This window comes from Bufo gargarizans, chromosome 7, assembly GCF_014858855.1.
Source record: "Bufo gargarizans isolate SCDJY-AF-19 chromosome 7, ASM1485885v1, whole genome shotgun sequence".
Lineage (NCBI taxonomy): Eukaryota > Metazoa > Chordata > Amphibia > Anura > Bufonidae > Bufo > Bufo gargarizans.
Window position 1 is genome coordinate 55,980,531 of NC_058086.1, and position 25,833 is coordinate 56,006,363.

The following is a 25,833-nucleotide window of genomic DNA, read 5'->3' on the forward strand; positions in this document are numbered from 1 at the left end:
CCTTCCGCCAAAAAACAGATAAAAAAACATTTGTGTGCAAGAGGCCTAAGACTGTATATGCCTCTTGCAGCCCTATTGCTGGATCTAATCATTGACTATTTCTTTAGGCAACCTAACAGTTAGTGAAGTGGAATGTAGCCTGCCCTGCAGCCCAACGGACATCACTGGAGACCTCCCGGAGTAGGTATCTGTGGCCTTTATTGCTATATGATGGCAGCTATTAGAGGACCTTGTGATTGACACTTCAGTAATGTGCAGGTTATATAGTGCCTTAACTTGGATAGGACAGTTTCCGTAGCCTAAATGGCAGGGTTTGGCAACCTCTAGCTGTTCTGAAACTACAACTCCCAGAATCTTTCATGCATGCTGGGAGCTGTAGTTTCTCAGCAGCTGAAGGCTGACTGCTTCTATATGTAATTTATTACAGCAAACATTTTGGTTCTGTGCCAAGTTTAGCTGCCAGCCTGGCGTGCCAAATATCAGTGCTAGACACATGGTAAAAGTAACAAAGTGAAGGGGTCTGTAAATGATGACTTTATGAATCAGGTCTCCAATTGTTTGTGCGGATAACTTGACAAACACTGAAGCAGACCGCTTGATCTAGTATTTCCCGTCATGGTGTTTAAACATGTTTTTCTTCCGTGATTTTTGGAGGATCCACGGACATGAAAAACGAAAATAAAATTTAAGTCAAGTTTGCCATTGAAATGATAGTAAAAAAAACTGACACGGATCACGGACGCGGATGACAATCTTGTGTGCATCTGATTTTTCAGACCCATTGACTTGAATGGGTCTGTGAACTGTTGGCCATGAAAAAAATAGGACAGGTCATATCATACTTGCCTCATTAACCACCTTCTCCATTTCTAGGTGCTCGGGGCACTGCTTGGCTAAACCTGGTAAGTAACCTGCTTTTCATTAAAACTGCTATTGGTTAGTCTTGGTTTACAGTGATGAAACTGATTCTGCCATATGATAAAGGATGATTATATCTTCAACCGTTCCACTTTTTTATGAGAACCTGCCAGATTAAGGCACGAGCTAGACTTCTCCATAAACTGAACTCTAATCCTCCATCTCAAATCTTGCAGGTGAGAACATCTTTCCGGAGCTGAATCGGGTAAGAAAGCAAGTCTGTTAGTGAAAAGCAAAACCTTATGTAACAACAATGTGAATGTTGCATGCTTCAAGGGTTTAAGTCTTTACTTGCTGCCTATCCTCAAGGTGTAGGCCATTATTAGCTGCTCAGTGAGGGTCTGATGCTGAAGTTGGTGCTGGAACTTCACAGCATTGTCAGCCTTGTAGTGGAGGGAGCTCCTTACTGCAGCGCTGCTTCAATTGACTTCAATGGGAACAGCTGTCGTAATGGTCTCAACTACAAGGTTGATGGCTCGGTTGTTCCGGTGCTGACAACCACAGCTGAACTGATCAGTGGTGTTAGACTCCTGCCAGTCAGCTAGTGATGACTTGGGGTCCATGTAGACTTCTGAAAGTTTTGCGGACCACACATGGCTGATCCTATCATAGAAATGCCTATTGTCTGTGACTGCAGGCAAGAATAGGAAATGCTCTTGTGGGGTGGCACACGGTGTGCTGTCCACATCTTTTGTGGCCCCATTAAAATGAATGCAGAACAGGGATGAACCCAAAATTGCAGAACGGATGTGGACCAAGAACTAATGTGTGAATGGACCCTTATGGTTCTGCAAAAAAAGGAATGTACTCCGTATGCATTAAGCTTTTCCATTCCGTTGAAAGATAGCACATGTCCCATGATGTTTACCAACGTCTGAATGTAGGGGGTTTCTTCATATTAGTATAGATATTTACCCAGTATCTGCTGACGTGTGTGTTTCTTCTTCCAGCAGTTGCACAATGAAGTCTTGCAGTTTAGATCTGATTCAATCCATTGGTAAGTTGCTGAGTAACAGACACTAGAACTGACAAAAGCCAGTGATGGTTCAAGAGTAGTGGACAGAAGTGATTTCTGACAACTTTTTCATAAAACTGAGGCTTACATCTTATGTCCTTATTGGTGTAGTAAGCATCCTTCCAGTCTGATCTGGATGTCAGATGCTGTATTCCTACAAACCTGTGCCCGTGAAGCAAACCTGTCAAAGATTTGCATTAATTTTTAATACCCATTAGTTCTTTAACAAACTATTTTTTTTCCCCCACCCCAGAATCTCAGGACCTCTTCAGGGTAAGTACATGGGATCACCTGTTATACTTTACCTGGCACTGTGATGATTTAATATTTAATCAATGGGAATCTCTCTGAATAAGAATGAAGGAGAACCTTTCACTGATGGTGCTTTTCGTCACCTTGTGCTTAATTTCTTGGTGTTTTGTCACGTGCTAAAGCCTCTACTTTTTTATTTTTAGGAATTCTGTCAGTAATGGGGATTTAACAAAGGTGAGTTTCCTTGAACTTAAATTTGGGACTGCAATGTGGGTTGTGCAGCACAGGATCATATGATGACTGCATAGTTCATCTGACTGACAGTGATGAACAGTCTTTCGCTCCTATCTGATGTATCCTGTTTGCTTTTGGGTATATTGTCAGGGTTTAATTAGTCGTTAGTAAAGAATTTGGCGGTTCTCTTACATGGGCAGGTTGTCTGTAAAGAAGCAGATGTTCCTGATCATCACCAGAGTTGAGTGCTGTATCTACACGCGGCAGTCAATACACCGGTCGCTTGTCCTACCTAAACAGAAAATTATTATTTTCTGTGTGGATCTGCTGCTGTATTTTGTATGTATGCCAGCAGGAAGACATAATGAACAAGAATCTGATCATTAGTTGGGTGACTGCTGGCACCTTTTACAGTCAATTATCAGGTATGAGCAGTTGTGCAAAGGCTCGTCCCTGATCATCAGTCCGTGTAAAAGGACCATTTACATTGTAATAGCAGACTTCCTTGTTAGCGGGGTTACTTGCAAGCCTCACTAGTAGTAAAATATATATATATATATATATATATATATATATATATATATAATATATATTATTTAGTAATGTCCGTGTATCCATAAGTCAATATTTTATCATGGCTTGCTTAAGGTAGAACATCCACTTTTTTTTTTTTCAGATCCAGTGTCTGCTTATACAGCTGTGCACCACAATTCTGAAAGTTACTGAAGTGAGTATGACGAGTACTGTTCTATACGGCACTGCCATCTGATGTGTTCACTGCATGCTCGGCCTTCTATAAGCAAACCTGAAGGTGGCCTCCCCTCATTGATCCCTATAGTGAGAGCTGCTGCTGGTTAAATGACTGGGAGCCTTGTTCTGATGGCTGAGGGTCACTCCCTTGGACACATTCTTATGATGTAAAGGCCAATTTCTGTGCTTGGATAATAATGGAAAACTATACGTTAAACAGATTCCACTGCCTGCACGCTAACATTTCTAAAGTGAACCTGCTGTTTACAGCTCTCTGTATACCTTGCGTGTGGATACATGGTGCTTGTACCGAGACTTGCAGTAGTCTGTAAGTGATGACTTGTGAATCAGGTCTCCAACTACTTGTGAGGATAACTTGACCCACACTGATGCAGACTGCTCCCCACTGAGCTTCAAAGTTGCTGATCCTGAGTAAGAAACACTAATGGTTCTGTCTCCACAGGTCAGAAGCTTGTCGGCAGCTATGAATGTAAGTGGTTTTTTATTATAATTAAATTTAAGTTGTGTTCAACCCCCCCCCCCTATAACCAGTGATGAAAATGATTCTGCCATATGAACTCTACTGATTTCAACATCAACCGTTCCACTTATCTGAGGCTATAGCGGGGGTAGCTTAGGTGTTGCCTGGTTCTTTAGCTTTATTCCTTAGAACCAAAATGAATTTGGCAACCCCCTTGTAACCTTTGGCACTCCAGCTGTTCTGAAACTACTCCCATCATGCTCCATGCACTCTTATGGGAGTTGCAAGGACAGCCAGGCAACAGCAGCTGGCGTGGCAGGTTACTATATAATGTACAGCTGTATAGCCTGTAAGTGGCAAACTGCATTATAAACTGACCTGATGGTTTTATATTTTCCAGTGTGGAGACCCTCGGCAGACCGGTCCCGTGAACAATCCTCCTATGGTAAGGAACTGGTCTACTCTATGCTGCTTTTAAAGGGGTTGTCCAGGTGCAGGGCTGATCCTGGATAGAGGCTCCCCTTTACCTTTTAATGGTGGAGTATTGAAGTAAGGAAATATCCGCTGCTCCATTCGTACATGGTGAAGGGGAGCTAATGTCCAGCCCTGAACCTGATGACCCTTCAAGTTGTGTGGGGTTGAATGATGACAATTACCTTGAACTCTCTCACTGATATAAAGATGAAACCTCAAGTACTGACTCCCCAGCTAAAGCAATTCTCTAAAGCAGTCAGTATAACTTGAAGCATCACACTAACATTTTATTTTTTTCCCAATTTAAAGGAACTTAAGATCGTTGGTCATCGGGATCAAAGGACCATCATTGATACCATGTGCAATATCTGACTTTATTTCACGTGTTTATAATAAACCTGTCATGATTTAAACTTGTGTTTGTATTGTACAAAGCATGAATACATAGGCTTTCTATTTAAGGGGGTATTCCAGCTTCAAAATACTGATGACCTGTTAGGATGGGTCATATCAGACTGATAGAGGTCAAGCTTGACACCCCAGGTGATCGGGTGTTTTTTAGGAGGCCACGGCTTTGAGCTGTCCGCATAGTGGCGCAGGATAACTACAGCCACATACCCTCCATGCTAACAGGGAACACTGCAGTTGCGACACACTGACGTTGAAGAGGCTGTGGCCCTCCTATAAACACTGTGCTTCCTTCAAGTAGCTGATTGGGAGGTGACAATTCAACTAACACTTTAAAGGAGGTTCTCTGGGAATAGACATCTGATCTCATACTTACAACCTGCACCTTCATGTCATGTTGCAGTCTCAAGACTGTTTACACCCAGTAGTGCATGGTACTTAAAGGATATGTATACCTTTAGCTAAAAATAAGATTAAAAAATGTTTTTTATTTTTTTCTCTAGCACCTCCACAACAGTGCACTCTGGAGGGTCTCTGCCTCCCCGGGACAGGAAACAACGTAGAAGCTTAAAAGCGCGCCCCCCCCCCCCCCCCCCCCGTTTACCCGATTTGGTTGTTTCCTGAGCTCAGGGATCCATGAAAGCTGCTCCTGCAGTGTCAGAAGTTCAGTTTTGACCCACACTGCTAATCGGTGTTGCCCCATCTGGAAGGGCCTGTGCAGAGGACAGGAGCTGAGGAGGTCTTGGCACCTCTATTCCCCATTCCTTCAGCAGAAGTCCTTCAGGGAAGGCAGCCCTGGGCGTCAGTTCCCCAACTATATTGTACGGCGGGGAACGAGGGATCGCACGCATGTTCAAATAGGCTGGGATTCTCTGCGGCTGACAGTTCCATTTGCCAGGCCTCTGTTTGTCACTTCTGCCACCACATGACGTCAGAGGCCTGGCGGATATTAAGGGGAGTGTTGGGAGGCACATTTCCAGGAGCACTCCTGTGCTAACAGTTCTGGTTATTGGCACAGACTCCTTCACAGCTGTGGGTCAGCAGAAGCTCTGATCTGATAGCCAGCGTATGCCATAGCATGACCAAAAGGAATTCTGCTTCTCCCCCACTCCCCCCCCCCCCCCCCCCCCCAAAACCGATCAGATCACATCAGATCACTAGGATTCTCTGACCCAATTGCTCCTATCCCAGACCAATCTGCAGTCAGCTTTGAGGACCTACAAAGGCCACTTTTGTGTAGGATGATCTTTACTGGACATGCTAAACAATACATGTATTGGGTATCCACATCACTGTACTAACATGAAGAATTCATTCATCAGGTTATTTAGTGTGAAACGGCAGGGGAAAAAAAGCTGTTTTCTACGTTCTAGCAGCACATTTTTAGAAATAATGTTACTTTGGAATGCAGTCACCTTTTGACTGCTGCGTATTCCCTCCCTTCAACCCTTAACAAGTGCATGAGAGCACATTTGTCCCGAGGAGAATTTGAATGCTCTTCTACATCTTTGGGTTGGTGGAGGTTGCCAGACACGTGATCCCTACACCTGGAAGCATCTGATGGAATAGCCTGGTTAAACATCTTAAAATCCAGTAGTTATCCCCTTTGATAATGGCTGGTGGGAGGCCTACCATCGAGTCCTGCTGGTCCTAGACTGGTTCATACTTGTAGATTTTCATAAATGATAATTAACATGGCTATTGGTTTTGAAATAAGGATGCGTGACAAGGACTAGGTAATAAATACTGTTCTCAGGAAGGGTTTCCTGATCACACAATCCATAGTTGAGCCCGGAGATCTTGAAGGGATGGGGCTGCCACCAAAAAGTCTGTGTACACCTTTAGAGGCAGTTTTTATTTATTATTGCATCGAACTCATAGAACAACAATGAAACATTTGTAAAGCGCTTTTCTCCCGTAGGACTCATAAGGTAACATTTTTCGATTGGTCTTTATTCAGTGTAATGCACATATCTCATGCAGCTCTGCTTCAGTGTAATGCCCTATACATGAGGTATTGGGGCACATTTAGTTGGTTTGCACTTCACTTGCCTAAAAGAGTGGGAAGTGGGCACTTCTGAGCAACCAATCCCTGCCCATTTATTAGAATTTATATCAGAAAACTAAGGCTACTTTCACACTCGGTGCGGACCCGTCATGGATCTGCACAGACAGATCCATTCAGATAATACAACCCTCTGCATCCGTTCAGATAATACAACCGAATGCATCCTTCAGAACGGATCCGTTTGTATGATCTGTAACATAGCCGAGACAAATCCGTCTTGAACATTATTGAAAGTCGATGGGGGACGGATCCGTTTTCTATTGTGTCAGTGAAAATGGATCAGTCCCCATTGACTTGCATTGTGTGTCAGGACGGATCCATTTGGCTCAGTTTCGGCAGACAGACACCAAAACTCCGCAAGCAGCGTTTTGGTGTCCGCCTCAAAAGCGGAATGAAGTCTGATCGGAGGCAAACTGATGCATTCAGAGCAGATCCATTTCCATTCGGAATGCATTGGGGCAAAACTGATCCGTTTTGGAGCGCTCATGAGGGCCCTGAACGGATCTCGCAAACGGAAACTGAAACGCCAGTGTGAAAGTAGCCTGACCTACATAACACCTGAGATCTTAGCCAGCTTTGTCCTGCTGTGGATTTGTTCTGGTGGAAGGAGCTACAGAGCTGTGCCACAATTAGTGATGCATTTGGCACTAGTGAGACCAGAATATGGGTGGGTACTGCCACACGGTCGGGTTTGCCAAAATCAGGAGTGGATCATAAAGTATACTTTATTTATTTTATTTGCTCCTAGTTTTGGCTTCTACGGCTACTTTCACATCTGCGTTGTGTTGTCCAGTTTGGACAACACAACGGGGACAAAACAGAACAGAGTGCACCAGAATGCGTTCCGGTTTAAGTTCCCACGCCCGATACAAACTTGATGCAAGCAGCGTTTGTGTGTGCGGCATGAGAAACTGAACAAGCCGAAAACCATGTAAGTCAATAGTGCCGGATCAGTTTTTTTCGGAACACAAAAAACTGATCGGGTGCACATTGACTTAGAATGGTTTTGGTGCCGAATCCGGTTTCTTCATTCTCGATATAATACAACCGTATACGTTCTGAATGGATGCAGACTGTTGTATTGCAACGGAAGTGTTTTGCTGTGGTTTTGAGATCCCATACCCTACAGCAAAAACACTGATGTGAAAGTAGCCTAAAACGGCATGCAGAACCTGACCATATGGCGGTACCCTAATGGCCGATCAATAGCTGATGGGCTGTTTTGGGGTTCGCTTGGAACTCTGGCTGCTGTGTAGTGGCGGTTACTACGCTTCTGTTCACGTCGGTGACTGTGCGCTGTACCCTACTCCATCTTTATACAATGGAGAGAGCTGTGTTGTGCTGGACCCCCACTGCTCAGATATTGATAGCCTACCCTGAGTATAGGCCATGAATAGTAAAATACTGAAATGCCCCGGTGTCTAGACATGATGCTTCTGAGAATAAATATGCCCCACCGTTATATTGTCAGTGTAAGGATTTTATTTTCTTCCTTTTGTTGAAACAAAATCCTGCAGAGTACGGCTTGTGTGTCCAGGGCCGCTATATTATGGCGGTAGTTTAGGATAAAGCTTCACAGCACCAAGATGGCATCACTAGTAGGGATGAGCAAATCCATTAGTCTCATCAACCAGGGCCATTCGCCCATAAGGGGCTGTCCCTGCTGGTCCGGACAGGACATCTCTCAACCGGTCCTGAGAAACTGGCGTCTGTGCTGCCGGTCTGAGTGACGGCGCAAGCGCAGAGGCTCTGTTTTCACTACCACAGCAGCAACTGTGCGTGTGCCGCTACACTTCTGGGTAGAGGAGCATGAACAGTCCCTGGTCCATGACGTAGAGTCTCTGCGCATCCACCGCTATTTGAAGTGCCAGATTGTCAGGGTCCTGGCCCTGTTAATCCAGTGGCGACCTGTCGACAAATTTTAGGGTATTTCACCGAGACAAATCGCAGACTGCGGGTACACGGTGGCGTGTAGCGTGGACAAAAACATTTACTCGCAGAAAGTTTCACAGGCAAGTCGCAGACGCACATGACTAACGTGTTCTATGATGTCGTGTGCCTTGTGACCTAAAATCCAAGACCGGTTTTTGCAGCAAACTTTAGGTAAGATGTTGCAATGCTACATTCCGATTTTCATGTCGCTGTGTAGCCCCCATCAGAGTGGGCCTGTAACCTGCGCCTCAGACCGTTTCCATGAGCCGGATGCAACGCGGCTGCCGCAACCCGCAATGGCTGTACAATTTTGAAGATAATACTTCAGTTAATTTGTGCATGCAGCTGCGGGAATACAACATCATGGAAACCCAGACTTGACACATATAAATGTGTTTAAAAAATAAAATAAAAAATTTGTTTTATTTTACATCTGTCGTGAAGACCGCGCTGCTGAGGAGAAATTCACACAGCTGAAACCACGATAGGACCGCATCGTGTGAATACAGAAGTGAAAGAAGGTTGAAGTTCGGTTGCGCACACCCACTGGCAGACACAGCCGCCACACTCTAACCTGCTACGCTTAGCGTGATCACGTGTCCTAGAAGTCTGCGCGCAAAGCCCTAGAGGTTCACCTGTCCTTTACATCAGTCTTAGCTTTATTTTTTATGGCGCCATTTTCCCGTGTCCTTCCCTGTTGTTTCCTAGTTTTTATTTTTTTGATCTTCGGGAAAATGGCCGCCGCTAAGTAAATTCATAGAATATCTGATATTTTCCAGAACGTTAAGTAACAACTCCCACTAAGAAGCTGGTTCTTTGACGTCACGGACAGCTCAGCTGCGGAACGTTCCAGAGTGTTGGGCTTCTAGAGGCTCTTCATTCAATCGTTCTGGGGTTTCGGTCTAGATCGCCTTTCCCGCCATGGATTCTGCTCTGCTGGAGGTAAGGAAGCTGCTGGGGTCCGGTCTCCTAAGGTGACGGTCACTGTGCTCTTCTCTAGGAATGAAGGTGCTGCCCTGTGCTCACTGTCTGCAGACGAGGGTGCCACTTAAAGGGGCTTCTCATAAAGGAGACCCCTGGCCATATGCCCTATTAGGGGGTATACACATTATAAATGGGGGCTCTGCATAGGTCCTACCTTGCATTATTATTATGGTCCACAAGACATGTGCAGGATAAGACAGATGATATTCAAAACTGATAAATGGCTGCAGATATCTTTGCGATGCATGTGCCCCTTTAAGGATGTCCTTTGCAGGTTGGTCTTTATCCACACAACGCAGCGTTTTTTGCACAGAACAATCTGACCCATTCGTTTCTATGGAGCTGTTCGCACAGTTGTATCTATTTGCGGATCTGTATGACCGTTTCAGCAAATTACGGAACGTATTGGGGTCCATACTGTGGATGAGAATAATCCTTTCTACTGATGGGGGTGAGGAAAAACGCAGAGTGCACATGGGAGGGGGTCTGCGTTTGGGGATCCGTGGTTTGCAGCCTGAAATACGGACTCGGCTGTGTGCATGAAACCTTGCGTGCAGATATGTCGGAAAAATCTGCTTTATAAATTGACATACTGAGGATATAAAATCCGCAGAGCAGGCCATTTACAATATTAGGGCTCGTTCACACAAACGTTGGTGTCCCGTGCGCGTGCTGTGAACCCCAAATTGCAGGTCCGCATTGCACGGGCACCTTCCATGGGGGAGGTGCATGGGAATCGCAGACCCATTCCCTTGAATAGGTCTGCGATTCCTCGGTTCCGCAAAAAGTATATTCTATCTTTTTGCGGTGCGGAGGAACGGAACCCCAGAAAGCACTCCGTAGCGTTCCGTGCTTTCGTTCCGCATCTCCAGGTTTGTGGACCCATTAAAATGAATGGGCCTGCATCCGTGAAGCGGAATGACAACTAGAACGGTGTACGGGACACCAACGGTTGTGTGAACGAGCCCTTAGGCTGCATTCACAAGAGCATAATTCTGGGTCCGCATCCGTTCTGTAATTTTGCGGAACGGGTGCGGACCCATTCATTTCAATGGGGCTGCAAAAGATGCAGACAGCACACGGAGTTGCTCTTCTGTTCCGCGGCCCCCGCAAAAAATAGAGCATGTCTGTGTTTTCACAGTGTGTGGATGAGATTTCTTAAATTTTCACTTTCTGAATGAAAAACTGTAGCATTTCAGTCCTTTTTGGACTTATCTTGGGGTAAACCCTACTGAACCAAAACCTCAACTAACCCCCCGTCTGTAACCCGATTGTGTCCTGTTCTGGCCCGATTCCTGTCCCCGCAGGACCAGGAAGCAGCTTGGTCCCATAACCGCTGAGGCCCTTGATTGGCTGCAGTGGGCATGAGACCAAGCTACTTTCTGGTCCTGCGGGGCCCGGAATCGGATGGCAATTGGGCAGCAGCGTAAGGGCTCATGCACACAAACATTTTTGTTCCTTTTTTTTTTTTTACAGGTCGGTACGTGGAACCATTCACTTCAATAGGGTTCTAAAAAAGATGGAAATGACTCCTTGTGTATTCCGTGTCCCCGTGTCCGTTCTGCAAAAAAAAAATAGAACATGTCCTATTGTCCATTTTGCACAGGCATTGTTACAATGGATCTGCAAAAAAAACGGACATCACATGGACTGGGCAAGCACCCTGATCCTGCCGTAAGATGGAGGTCTGATCGCTCGGACCCCCACTCCAGAGGCACTTATCGGGTACAGACTATGTGTTCTCGATAATTGCTTGCTCATCAGAGGAGGTGAGAGCTAGATTTACATGCAATCACTTCTGCTGTGTGGGGATGAAGGAAAATGTGTATATCTCTAGAGAGCGGTTTGGTTTGTGGCTATTTTTGTAACTCCCCTATGCTCTGGGGAAGTAATTTTTTTTCCCCATAGACTTTTTACATTTGCCTAAAAAAAAAAAAAATACATATTTAAATGCACCATAAAAAACGTTAGCATTTTTTTGTAGGCATTTTGTGATGTGCCGTTAAACATTTTGTGAACCTGACCTAATAGTTTTTCCATTAATACCAGGATCAAGACCAGGGTCGCACGATGCAGACTTTTGCCAAAAGTTCTGCACTAAAAAAAACTACCAAACAATAGATGCAATTCAGTGGGATTATTTTCTAAAAAAACTTCCTATTAGTGATGAGCGAACTTCTGTTTTAAGTTCGGCGTCTAAAGTTCAGCTTCTGGTTAGCGGAGAATCCCGATATGGTTCCCGATATGGATTCCGACTTCCGTTGTGGTCCGTGGTAGCGGAATCAATAATGGCCGATTATTGATTCCGCTACCACGGACCACAACGGAAGTCGGAATCCATATCGGGAACCATATCGGGATTCTCCGCTAACCGGAAGCCGAACTTTAGACGCCGAACTTAAAACAGAAGTTCGCTCATCACTACTTCCTATATGTTCATGAAGGAAGGTAGAGGATTTAATTGGTTGTGCTGTTCTCCGCGTCCAGATCTGTACGTGCAGTCATGTGAGCCCCATCTTATTTGAAGTATATTCCTATTATTTTGCCCCCCCCCCCCCCCCCCCCCAGCTCCAGAAGGATCTTGAAGAAGTGAAGCAGCTGCTGGAGAAGGCCACCAGGAAGAGGGTACGAGATGTTCTGTTTGTGGAGCAACGGAAACTGGAGACAGAAATTTCCAACAGGCAACAGCAACAGGCAGGAGAGACTACGGATGTCCAGAAGCCGTCCGCCATTGTCCCGCCTATGGCCAGCACTTATACAGTGAAAATTAGCAATTATGGTAAGTAGGGGTTAAACTGTACCTGCTGTCAAGGGAACAATCCGAGCTTTTAGGCTACTTTCACACTTGCGTTTTTGATGGATCCGGCAGGGTTCAGCAAAAACGCTTCCGTTACTGATAATACAACCGCCTGCATCCGTTATGAACAGATCCGGTTGTATTATCTGTAATATGAAAACCCCCTTGAAAAATCTAAGCGTTGGGGAGCGGACTGGTGGTGGTCGTGTGCGGTGTACAAGCTTGGTTGGTCAGTATTTGCTATGTGCCTCCTATATCTTGTTGCTTCTCTGCTCTAGTCAATTTTTGTGGTGTGTTCCATAACCCACTTGGTCAAGTGTTTGTCTTATACATTTGCAGATGGATTTTGTTATTGTGAACCATAGTAGTTTGGTTTAACCAACTTCTCTACTAGTGACCAACCACGATTAATAAATGCACTTGCACTTTTCAATATACACCGACAGCCCACCATCGGTCCTCTTGGTTTTTAGTATTTTAAATGTGTTGTGGCTTGCTTGTGTCAATCATGTCTTTATGTGATTTTTCAAAAAAAATAATGCTATTATGTGATTACTCTGGTTTTACATGTGTCTTTGTACTTCAAGTGACCCATCATCTTTTGTTGGTTCTCATTATCTGTAACATAGCCAAGACAGATCCGTTATGGACTCCATTGAAAGTCAATGGGGGACGGATCAGTTTTCTACAGAGAAAAACACATCCTATGACGGAAAGAAAACCCGCAGCATGCTGCAGTTTGCTCTCCGGTGTAGGAATGCAATAGAACGGAATGCATTTTGGAGCCTTCAGTTCTTTTCAGTTACGTTTTATCCCCATTGACAATGAATTGGGGCCAAACAGAACAGTTTTTTTTTTTGTTTGTTTTTTTTTGAGACCCAATGACTGATCTCAATACCCGGAAATAAAACCGTTAGTGTGAAAGTAGCCTTTATACTGTTATCCACATTCTATTAATCTATTATACTAGCAGATAACATAGGCTCCATCACAGCAGCAGTAAAATAACAATGGGTTACCTATCTATGTATGTTTTTTCTTCTCTGTGATGACTGATACAGGAGGAGAATATTTCAGTGGTACAGTACTGCTGAGATCGAAAATTAAAAACAGCCAAAAATTATTTCAAAAATGTTTTCTATGAATATTGAGTTAAAGAAGACTCCTTTTTTGTCGGGGTAAAAATTGGCAATTATAGGGTGATCAGTATGAAGCAGGTGCATGGTGTCTTCTTTTAGTGGGCCTCTTGACTTTCCCCCTGATGTCAAATGTCTTGTCCAGGGAGAGAAGGATGAGCTGGATTTCAGCATGCCCAATCCTTTTGTTCTCGGGGAGATCAGCCGCCACCATAGCTGTCCCTATTGTATATGTAAGAGGGGGCCGGGGGGGGGGAGAGGGAGATCTCATTCCCGCTATAGTCCCGCCGCTCCGTTGCCGAATGTGTTTTAATCCAAGCAACAGGCAGATACAAGGGGCCTGGGCATTGGGGGGCGGGGGGATATTTTAGATATCAGATAACCCCTTTACGACAGGTTTATCCTGTGCAGTCTTTTGGGGTGCTCAAGCCAGGTGCAGATACAAAACGATATCAGCACGAATGTAATACGTAACCCTGCTTTCTTTAGAAACCAACCCTAGTTTATGGCATATAGGAGCCTAAATTGTTTCTCCTTCGGCAGGGTGGGATCAGTCTGACAAGTTTGTGAAAATGTACATCACTTTGAAAGGAGTTCAGAATATTCCTGCCGATAACGTACAAGTCCAATTCACAGAACGGTACGTGTAGTGGTTGTGTATGTGTGTATATATCAGTAGAAAATGTGCAGGTCAGAGGTGAGTTATATAATGCAATCTAGGATTACCAAGATATGACGTTATAGGAAATTTCCAGTATTGGGCCCTCCTCTCACTCCTAGGAAGAATAGGTACACGGCCTCCTGATCTACATGTACTATGAAGCGTGTTCGGTGGGATGCTTGGATACATGTATTTTTTTTACCTTTTGCAGGTCATTCGATTTATTGGTAAAGGATCTGAATGGGAAGAATCATGCCATGACCGTGAACAACTTGCTGAAACCCATTTCGCCTGAAAGCAGCTCAAGAAAAGTGAGTTCACGTTCCGTAAAAGCTGCAAACCTCAATCATCGGTTTTGTAAATGACGCCTCACGCAGGAAAGCTGGTGGTGTAGACAAGCATGGCTAGGGGCAGTGTCGGGAGTCTGTCTGTTACCTCCTGGAAACTTCACAGCCTCCACAACCGTATCTGTTTTATGGTCCGCAAAATACGGATGCGGTCTGTGTGCATCCCGCCCTTTTTCGCAGGCCCCATTGTAGAAAAGCCTATTCTTGTCCCCAAAGCAAGAATAGGACAAGTTCTATAATTTGCCGCATGGATGAGGACAACACACAGATGACATCCGCCATCTGATTGTTATTTCGTGCGACGTATAAAGCTGTAGCCTGCTCTCCCTGCATTTATTGGAGGCCAATTTGGCACCAAAAGAGGTATAATACACAGTGGGCTCAGCATGTATGTGGAACCTGCATTCCCCGAATTTAATGGAGGCCAGTACGGCACCAGAAGAGGAGGTAATTAGCGTAGGTTCCTGTCCCAAAGAGATTGCCTTGACGCTGGTGGACAGGCACAAATAATTTTGTACAAAATGTATTTGCCATGAATCTCACATTTAGAACGTGGCATTAGTAGATTTTCTATAGTGAATATGGCACTATTGTATTTACTTTATTATTTGTGCTTTTGCTATTCTTAACACGAGTGAAAAATGCATGTAATCCGGATACAATCCGCACAGAAAAAACTAATACAACTTGTGTGCAAGGCCATCATTTATTTTATTTTTTTCTGAACAGATCCTGACACAATCCATATCGCTCATGTAAAAGATGCATTAGATAAATTATTTCCCCGACCATAATAGCTGATTTTGTGGGGTCCTGATAGTGGGATCTTCCACATGAGATGGGATAGCCCCCCTCTTTAAATGGACAGTCGCCTCCCCTGACATGTCTGTTTTGGTAACTACTTATATTCCCCATGTAATAACAATTCTGAAGCATCTATTCTTATGATGCTGTGCCATTCCTTTATTATTCCTACTAGAAGTTTCGGAATGAAATACTAGCAGTTTGCAGCGAAGGTCAACATGGATATTCCCAGTTGGTCCCATCTGGACCTTCATTGCAAACTCCTAGCATTTCATTTATAACTTCTAGAAGGAATAATAAAGGAATGGTAAAACACAGTCATAAGAATAGATGCTCCAGAATGGTTACTACAAGGGGGATGCAGGCAGTTGCTAAAACAGACATGTCAGGGGAGAAGACCGTTCTGTGGAACATATGTGTTTAGTTAAGAGGGGAATATACACCTGCCTGAAAGTTGCAGTCATTTACCTCAGCACAGGTGTAACCGCTCTTATGTGCAGGGGGTGAAAGCACAATATGAAATCTTCACTGCCATGAACATGTACACTTGTTGCATGAGTTGGCTTGTAATGAAATGCTCGCTGTGTTTAATCTGGCAGGTGAAGACAGACACTGTGCTCATCATGTTGAAAAAGAGATCTGAAAGCAAATGGGACTACTTGACGCAGGCGGAGAAACAAGCTAAGGAGAAAGAGTGAGTATTCATGGTTTATGTTTAAAAGTGTGCCGCCAGTTATGAGAAACTATTCTATTGCAGGAAGGGGCAAAGTGGGCTGTGGGCTGCTTATAGCTATACCTTAGGACAGGGATCAGCAACCTTTGGCACTCCAGCTGCTGTGAGACTACAACTCCCAACATACACATTTGGCTGTTCTAGTAATTTATTCACAAACTAGAAGATCAAAACTGTATACATCTCTTGTATAACTAATATTCTCACGGTAGAAAGAGGAGTTAAAAGGATATACTTTATAAGATTCAAAATAAAACAAATAGGGATGTGTATTAAAGGGGTTGTCCAGGTTCAGAGCTGAACCCGGACATATCTCCATTTTCACCCTGGCAGCCCCCCTGACAAGAGCATCGGAGCAGTTCATGCTCCGATGTTCTCCCTTGCCCTGCGCTAAATCGTGCAGTGCAAAGGCGTTTTTTGCAGATCTGGTGATGTATCGGGGGTCTCTATGGGGCTGCCAGGAAGCCCGGTGACGTCACCAGCACTGATGCGTGGGATTTAGCCAGTAAAACGGCTAGGGCTGCGCTAAAGCCCGCCCATCAGAGCTGGTGACGCCCGGCAGTGTGTTATGATAAACAACAGAGCCTGTGCCCTGCGCAATTTAGCAATGGGCAAGTTTGTCCGATGCTAGCCTCGGGGGGCTGCCTGGGTGAAAATAAGGGTATGTCCGGGTTCAGCTCTGAACCCGGACATTCCCTTTAAAGACCATCAAAGGTGTAATAAATGCAATAACAGAAGTCAGACAGAGGACTGTGAGCGTATAAGTCATGTCTTATTGATAAACTTCAGAGGCCTCTCTATGAATGTAAAGCCAATCAAGTATCATACGAGCCGCACGGTCATGCAATTTTATTATGCCGTATCCTGATAGATGAACGTCACTCAGTACGGACTATAGGCCGTGCGGACATACAGTAATTAGTAAGGCAGGTAGTATGTAAGGGTATGGGAATTTTAATATTTTTTTTTTTCAAATGAGTGACCCACCCAGGCTGAGAGAAATCCACCTACAAGGAAGGGTACTACCATTGATAAAGTGGTCTATTCATGGACTAGCAGCCAATTCAAAGCTATAACTACCAGGAAACCGCCAACTCAACCCTTTTAATCAATGGTAGTATCCCTTCTAGCTGGATTTATCTCAGTCTGAAAAATATAAATAATAAATTCACATACCCTTACATACTACCTGCCTTACTAATTACTGTATGTCCGCACGGCCTATAGTCCGTACTGAGTGACGTTCATCTAGTCACTATCAGGATACGGCATAATAAAATTGCATGACCGTGCGGCTCGTAATGATACTTGATTGGCTTTACATTCATAGAGAGGCCTCTGAAGTTTATCAATAAGACATGACTTGTATGCTCACAGTCCTCTGTCTTACTTCTGTTGCCATTTGGCCATCAAGCGTCTGTTATTGCATTTATTACACCCTTTTTTGAGGGTCTTTAATACACATTCCCTATCATTTGTTTTATTTTGAATCTAATAAAGTATATCCTTTTAACGCCTCTTTCTACTGTGAGAATATTAGTTATACTAGAGATGTATACCGTTTGGATCTTCTAGTTTCAGTGAATTGGTTTCTCTAATCTATACTGAGGGATGGCAGGGTTCCTAGCTGGCGGTATTAATAGGGAACAATGGGACAGTGAAGCCAAGTTGGTGTTTTCAGAGGCCCAATTATCCACCTGTGGCCGTACAGTGACTCTAAACGGGGCTTTCAAAAGCTTAACACGTGCCTATAAAGAGAATATTCGGGGGTGGTGGGAAATCCAGACGCTCGACACATATTTTGAAAAATAAAATTGTGCCGAGAGGACTCGGGATTCCACTTTTCCCAGCTGCACGGTTGAGATCCCCGGAATTTATTAAGAAATGGGAAACCAAATCTGTTGAGTCTTCCCTCCGTCTTATGGGTCTCTTGTTAGAGGAGGAGAAATCCCTCTTTGTGTGTAATCTTATTTTATTCATTTTTTGATTTTCATAAGCAAATGACTCGGTACAGCACAGACATTGATATAAGTAATATGGACATAGTCCAACACAGGGACACGCAGGACCCTCGAAAAACAGCTGAAATATCACAGAGGTATTAACCATTAGCGGGACACAAACATCCCAGCCAAACAGGAAACCCCAATCAAGGAGGGCTATCACTTTGAGAAATCCCTCTTTGATAAGAGTCGAACCGCTCTTCAGGAGCAAATTGAAGCCATAAAGAAATTCTCTACCCAGGCAGAGTTTATCCGGAAACAGGCAGTTCAGAAGTATACTGCACAGTTAAAAGAAGGCATTCACAGTATCTTAGAGACACGACTAACTTCAGGGAGGGTTGTCTTTTTGATTATAAAGCGAAACCTGCAAAAGGATTAGAGGCAGAAACTGAGCCTTCTTCCTCTGAAGGAGAAACTGACATTGAGTCTGTACGTAATAACCAGCACTCTAGACCACCATCCTCTAGAGCAGGCATGTTCAACCTGTGGCCCTCCAGCTGCTGTAAAACTACAACTCCCACAATGCACTCCTGTAGGCTGATAGCTGTACGCTGTTCGGGCATGCTGGGAGTTGTAGTTTTGCAACAGCTGGAGGGCCGCAGATTGAGCATGCCTGCTTTAGAGGTAACCAACAGAGGGGTAAATCACGAAGAGGAAGGAGAACACACTCTAGGGGGATTTTTTTTTAGGTCCGGAGTCCCTCATCTCTACCTACTGAGAGAAAGGAAGGATCCCCAATAATGTGTCCTACAGCACCCTTATCAGCTGGTGTGCCATCTGATGACCTCCAGATCATTAATTTGTCTGATGGGGTGCTTTCTGACACTGAGATAAGCATTCTTAAAAAGGGTCTTTTGTCCCCACTCACTCCTTTAATCTATTTGGTTGGGTGAAGGACCTTAACTTTTTTGTCAGAAAATTAAAGTGGAAGAAGTTCTTCATGAACAATGATGGGCGACAATGTGCAGAACTCTGCATAGATGTTGTTGACCTGGGAGATGTGAGGAACTTAGCTGATCTTTTGCGTGAGAATGAAAGGACCCCTGGGGAAGGGCCTCTTACATCCATAAACAATAGAAGGGTTCAAGGGTAACAGTAATATAATGAAAGATGAATTGAAGGGCCTGTTATCACTGGAAAGGGACACATCTATAGTGATTAAGGCTGCAGATAAAGGTGGCAATATTATGGTAATGGAACATGAACAGTACCTCAAAATGTGTCTCGAGATGTCTACAATAGGACCTGGACCTCTAGAGAAGTATATCAGTTACCCCGCATGCCTCCAAACTAGCCGGAGGCATTGGCTTAGTGTATCACTCCTGAATTTACATACAATGTTGACGTTACTGTTGTTCTATGTTAACCTCACTTGATTAAATATAAGTTGGCTATATATCTTTCTTGAGGTCTATGGGCTGTGTACACCTAAGAACACCAACAAGATGTCTTACTTTTTATATATTTATCCAAGTGCCTGAAAACCAAAAATGATATGTTGTATTTCATGTTTAAGAATATCCCACCAACCCAGATTATTGGGCCATGGGAACATGTATTCTAATATTTATTTCAATAAAAAGAAATTTGAAACAAAATGTGTCTTGAGATATTGAAAGACAGCAAATGTTATGGGGTGCTTTCGGTTAATCCTACTGACCAGTATCTGAGTGAGCTGAAAAACATCCTCACCCCTGCACTGACACTGAACCTAATCACTAAAGCACGGTATCAGGCCCTTCTACCTGTTTTTACAGCTTGCCCAAAATCCATAAGAGGCTACACCCCCTCGAGGGCAGGAGGGACCATGGGGAGTCTGTGCGCGCCATTTATGCCAACTTGTACCTGGGCTGGTGGATATTGATTGGGTATCGAAAATCGACCCTATGGCCGGGACTCTTTTTCCAGGCCCAGTCTGCAATGATTGTGATGTTGGTTCTCGGCAACCACTTACTTTTAACTTTTATTGACAGACCGCTGAAATCGACTCGCCTGTCTCTACTTTATGCTGCTGTTAGTATGGGCAGCATAAAGGTGATGACGGGCTCCCTTTAATCAATATTTGTCACGACTTAGCTTTGTCCCATTCCCTATTCTCTGGCCTGCCTCTGCCAGGGACTTATTGCCTTAATCCTGTAGTCAAGAAGGATGGCCAGCGGCTTATCATGTTAGGCTGATGCCAGCCGGGGAGTTTACGAGTGGCTTGTTCCACCTCCCCGCGCTCCCTAGTAGTCATGCGTCGGTCTCGCCTCCAAGGGGGTGTGTTCTTCATCCACGCACTGACACCAGCCCTGAGCACGTATACAGGGCTTTTATTAGTATAGATATATATCCTCTATAATAAAGTCCCTGTGTGCGTGTGTGATGAAGATTACAGTTTTGGAATGGCCCAGCCAGAGCCCAGACCTAAATCAGATAGAAAATCTGTGGGGTGATCTGAAGAGGGTTGTGCCCAGGAGATGCCCTCGCAGCAATCTGATAGATTTGGAGTGTTTTTGCAAAGAGTGGGCAAATCTTGCCAAGTCAAAATGTGCCATGCTGATAGACTCATACCCAAAAAGACTGAGTGCTGTAATAAATTCAAAGTATTAGTTTAAGGCCTCATGCACACGACCGTTTTTTTTTAAGGTCCGCAAAAACGGGGTCCATAGGTCCGTGATCCGTGACCGTTTTTTCGTCCGTGGGTCTTCCTTGTTTTTTGGAGGATCAACGAACATGAAAAATGAAAAAAAAAATCTAAGTCAAGTTTGCCATTGAAATGATAGGAAAAAACGGACACGGATCACGGACACGGATGACAATCTTGTGTGCATCCGTGATTTTTCACGGACCCATTGACTTGAATGGGTCCGTGAACCGTTGGCCGTGAAAAAAATAGGACAGGTCATATTTTTTTCACGGCCAGGAAACACGGATCACGGATGCGGCTGCCAAACGGTGCATTTTCCAATTTTTCCACGGACCCATTGAAAGTCAATGGGTCCGTGAAAAAAAAGGAAAGCGGCACAACGGCCACGGATGCACACAACGGTCGTGTGCATGAGGCCTAAGGGTGTGCACACTTATGCAACCATATTTTATTTTTATATTTTTTCTTCCCTCCACCTAAAAGATTTCAGTTTGTTTTTCAATTGAGTTGTACAGTTTATAGGTCACATTAAAGGTGGAAAAAGTTCTGAAATGATTTATCTTTCTCATTTTTTTACATCACAGAAACCTGACATTTTAACAGAGGTGTGTAGACTTTTTATATCCACTGTATACGCTCACAGTCCTCTCTTACTTCTGTTGCCATTTAGCCATCAAGCGTCTGTTATTGCATTTATTACACCTTTTTCGAGGGTCTTTAATACACATCCCTATTTTGTTTTATTTTGAATCTCAAAGTATATCCTTTTAACGCCTCTTACTACCTTGAATATCTGTTCTTGTAACTCCTATAGAAGTTAACCCTGCTTTCACACCTGAGCGTTTCTCAAACGCGCGTTTTATGCGCGTTTTTTGTAATAGTAAACGCGCGTTTGACGCGCGTTTGTCATTGACTGCAGTGTCCTATGGCCACAAACGCGCGTCAAAACGCCCCAAAGAAGCTCAAGTACTTGATTATGCGTCGGGCGTTTTACAGCGCGATCGTACGCGCTGTAAAACGCCCAGGTGAGAACCATTCCCATAGGGAAGCATTGGTTTTCATGTGTTGAGCGTTTTACAGCGCGTTTGAACGCGCTGTAAAACGCTCAGGTGTGAACTTAGGATAAAGGTGGATTCTGGGAGTCTTAGTTTCAGAACAGCTGGAGTGCCGGGGTTACCGATCCCTGCTTTAGGATATATAACGTCCTACCCTGTCTTCTGGACTTCTGTCTCTGGTATGGGAGCCAGCGCTGTAGGCTGTAACGTGATGCTATTCTCTCTCCTAGTACAGAGCAGCCCTCAGCATGGGGCATCAGTCTGTGCTGCTACCTACATAGCTCACAGCGCACGTGAGTATAATGCTGCTCTCTGCTCACTAACATACCATGGCAGCCAGGACTTCAGTAGCGTGACTCCTGGCTGCCATAGTAACCGATCGGAGCCCCAGCATTACATTGCTGGGACTCCGATTGGAACTGCCCACTGCCACCAATGATGGGGGGACCCTGTGGCCACTGCCACCAATGATTAATACTGGGGAGGGGGGGGTGGTTTTGAGTTACCAGAGGGGGCTGCTGATGGGTCCCTGCGCCGCGCATGCCCACTATAACAAACGGCACACAATTTTATGTGATGGGGCTGGAGTGTAATCCTACATAATAAAATCCCTGTGTGAGTGCCCTGTGTCCGTGTGTGCACGCCGTTGGTTATACTAGGCATGCGTGGCGCGGGGACCTATCGGCGCACAGCGCTCCACACGTGACTCCTCCTCCCCCTCCAGCTTAATCTGCAGACGCCTTACACCCCAGGATCCCCAACATTATACACATAGTACACTCCAACCCCCATCATTACACTCCAATTAGGGTTGTAGTGTAATGATGGGGGTTGGAGTGTAATACATGTGTAATGCTCTCTGCCTGTGATAGCTTCCCTCACATGCTACTGTGCAGCCATTTCCTGACTTTGGTGGACAGGGTTAGGGTGAGATAGGAGCGAGTAGGATGCGGCCGCTGCGGAGACTAACATGTGCCCCCTGTGCTGACAGATACCCGGGGTCCAGAATAAGAGGTCCCCATCCCCAGTGCTCCCAGCTTTGTCCTCCCAGGCTCTTTGGGAGTTCTATGAACTCCAGTATGCAATGCTGCAGCAGGTACGGGCCGCTCTCTAGCCGGTGTGCAGGTGTGGGCAGTGCATAAGGGTGTCGGTGAAGGATACGTTGTGGCAGGCGGCGGTTGCCGGGCCCAGATCCTGGGGTGTCAGTCAGCTGCAGAGGAAGCCGGAGGAGGAGGAGGCCGATGCGTAGGGGTGGGCGGAGCGCTGTGTGTTGTTTGGCCGCCGTGCATGCGCACTTAACTAATTGTCACACACGCACAGTCGCACATGCACACAGGGACTTTATTATAGAGGATATATATCTATACTAATAAAAGCCCTGCGTACGTGCATGTGTACCGATTATAGAAGTGGACAGACACACACACAGGCTGTCTCCCCCCCCCCCCCCCCCCCACATAACAGTGCCATCCACAGATGCGTGCCCCCCCCCCCCATAACAGTGTCATCCACAGGTACCCCCCCCCCCATAACAGTGTCATCCACAGGTACACTCCCCCCCCCCCCCAATAAGTGTCATCCACAGGTACACCCCCCCCCCCCCAATAAGTGTCATCCACAGGTACACCCCCCCCCCCCCCATAACAGTGTCATCCACAGGTACACCCCCCCCCCAATAACAGTGTCATCCACAGGTACACCCCCCCCCCCCAATAACAGTGTCATCCACAGGTACACCCCCCCCCCCAATAAGTGTCATCCACAGGTACACCCCCCCCCCAATAACAGTGTCATCCACAGGTACACCCCCCCCCATAACAGTGTCATCCACAGGTACACCCCCCCCCCCCCATAACAGTGTCATCCACAGGTACACCCCCCCCCCATAACAGTGTCATCCACAGGTACACCCCCCCCCCCATAACAGTGTCATCCACAGGTACACCCCCCCCATAACTGTCATCCACAGGTACACCCCCCCCATAACAGTGTCATCCACAGGTACACCCCCCCCCCCATAACAGTGTCATCCACAGGTACACCCCCCCCCCCCATAACAGTGTCATCCACAGGTACACCCCCCCCCCCCATAACAGTGTCATCCACAGGTACACCCCCCCCCCCCATAACAGTGTCATCCACAGGTACACCCCCCCCCCATAACAGTGTCATCCACAGGTACACCCCCCCCCCCCCCCCCCCCCATAACAGTGTCATCCACAGGTAGCCCCTCCATAACAGTGTTCTAGCGCCAGTTATTGTAACGGGCTTAATGTTTAGTTTAATATAAAGTATGTATACACTTGGAGACATATTACACCCTTTAAATGCAAAGGGGAAATTTATCACTGGCTTTATGCCAGAAAATTGGCCTAAAAAGTTACATTTTGGCACAAGCCTCATTTGTGCCTTTTGGCCAGTTTCATCCCCAAAACATTAATCAGCTACAGGACCTCACACATGTGCGTGGGTGGAACTGTGTCATGGACACGTGCGGGTCACACCATAAGGAAAAAACCTGAAAGATGTGAATCCAATAAAACTGATTGCACATAAGCCAGAAAAAAATTATAATCGGATGCTTCTTTTTCCCCAAAACACAGCAGAATTTTTCTGCCTTATGTGCATTCGGTTTTAGAGGATTTCAATAAAGACTTTTTTTCCCCCCCTTGCAATAAGAAGTGGTGCTGGACCTCTGTAACCGCTTTACAGTTTTGCCAGAACACTGCTTTGAGAAAAGGGACAGTTTAGCCTGAGAGCAGAGCTCGGGAAGCAGGGGGATGCCTGCTTTAACCCTTTATATATCGGGCTTGGTGAAAGCTTAGTCTAGGCCAGGTGACATCAAGTTTATCGGTCACATGGCCTAGGCACAGTTCAGCGCCATTGACGTGAATGGGGCACAGCCGCTATACAATGTACAGCGCTGTGCTTGGTGAGCTGAGAGAAGGCAGCGGTGCTACTGCAAGGAATGGGGGCTTATCATCGGGGTCTCTGGCGTTGGACCCCCACTGACCAGAGGAATTTTGAATGGAATGAAAATGAAAGGGGTTGTGCAAGAATGGAGAGTTTTAGCAAACCCCTCCTAGTTGGCCGGACCTGTAAAGGGAAGCTTACTTACCTGCTCCCCACTCCTTCTCCCACCGGCATGCAGTGCTCTGACCATTTGTCATGACGTAAGGGAAGACTGTCACCACTGCGGCCATTGATTGTGTAAAAGGACCCTAAGAAGATGGAGGGTACCATATATCTCCTCATAATCTAGATAATTTTCTTCTAATGTGTTTTTTTTTTTTTTTAAGCAAACCATCCATGGAAACAGATCCAGATGGAGACCCCAGCGCTGGTCTAATGAACGTTCTGAAGAAGATTTACGATGAAGGAGACGACGAGATGAAGAGAACACTAAATAAAGCCTGGGCTGAATCCAGAGAGAAACAGTTAAAGGGGGGGGACATGGACTTCTGATCCTGCCCTCTCCTCGCCTTAAACAGTTCCACAGTCCAGCGACAGGCCTTGCTTTACCTGCAGTAGAGTTGATCTCTACAGGATCCAATGTTTACAATCCGATTACTTCCCAGCATGCACTCTGTGCTGCTTCCGCAGCCCCCCTTCTGATTGGACTATGAAAGAAAACTCAAACCGCTTCGGTCATAGCACTGACCGACAGATTTATACCGTCATAGATCCTTCTTGGATTTGACACCTGACTGCAGATATTTTGTCTGGAATTTTATTTTGAAACGTTTGTAAAAGTCTTCTGGTTGTATAATAAATTCTTCAAAATTCATTTTCTTTGGATTAGCTGTCCAGCGTTCTACCCACTCCTCTGTTATTCCACATAGAAAGGGATGTGCCTCTACACCAGGGATGTCAAACTCGTGGCCCTCCAGCTGTTGCAAAACTACAACTCCCATCATGCCTGGGCATACTACAGGGAATGATGGGAGTTGTCGTTTTGCAACATCTGGAGGGCCATGAGTTTGACATCCATGCTCTACACAGTCTGGGACCAGTAGCACTGATTGACCACTCAAGACTAAGCCGCCCTCCCCCTCCCTCCAAACTGGTAACACTCAGCTGTCTATTATTCATAAATATCAAATCGGATTAACAGAGGAACCACACAATGCAGAGTTCTAAGAAAAGATGTGC

At 45.3% G+C, this 25,833-nt stretch overlaps 1 protein-coding gene, 1 long non-coding RNA gene and 5 other non-coding genes across 7 annotated transcripts; all 7 read left to right on the forward strand.

Annotated features, from left to right (window-relative positions):
• Positions 1-133: 133 nt before the first annotated feature.
• LOC122943979 lies at positions 134-4,555 on the forward strand. The gene is made up of 9 exons (XR_006390918.1): positions 134-180; positions 874-902; positions 1,095-1,123; positions 1,869-1,915; positions 2,187-2,206; positions 2,389-2,419; positions 3,096-3,146; positions 3,633-3,659; positions 4,051-4,555. It is a non-coding gene; the product is annotated as an uncharacterized LOC122943979 (long non-coding RNA).
• On the forward strand, positions 949-1,024 carry LOC122944274. Its single transcript, XR_006390955.1, has one exon. It is a non-coding gene; the product is annotated as a small nucleolar RNA SNORD47 (small nucleolar RNA).
• LOC122944301 lies at positions 1,952-2,018 on the forward strand. The gene has a single exon (XR_006390978.1). It is a non-coding gene; the product is annotated as a small nucleolar RNA SNORD75 (small nucleolar RNA).
• LOC122944264 lies at positions 2,241-2,319 on the forward strand. The gene has a single exon (XR_006390946.1). It is a non-coding gene; the product is annotated as a small nucleolar RNA SNORD79 (small nucleolar RNA).
• On the forward strand, positions 2,470-2,546 carry LOC122944283. Its single transcript, XR_006390962.1, has one exon. It is a non-coding gene; the product is annotated as a small nucleolar RNA snR60/Z15/Z230/Z193/J17 (small nucleolar RNA).
• Positions 3,716-3,789, forward strand: LOC122944272. Its single transcript, XR_006390953.1, has one exon. It is a non-coding gene; the product is annotated as a small nucleolar RNA SNORD47 (small nucleolar RNA).
• Positions 4,556-9,316: 4,761 nt separating the features above from the next.
• LOC122943290 (calcyclin binding protein) lies at positions 9,317-25,468 on the forward strand. The gene is made up of 6 exons (XM_044300902.1): positions 9,317-9,474; positions 12,085-12,295; positions 13,993-14,089; positions 14,322-14,421; positions 15,861-15,955; positions 24,981-25,468. Exons 1-6 carry the CDS (start codon positions 9,454-9,456, stop codon positions 25,144-25,146), a joined length of 690 nt encoding a protein of 229 aa, XP_044156837.1. The 5' UTR covers positions 9,317-9,453; the 3' UTR covers positions 25,147-25,468.
• The last annotated feature ends 365 nt before the right edge of the window (positions 25,469-25,833 follow it).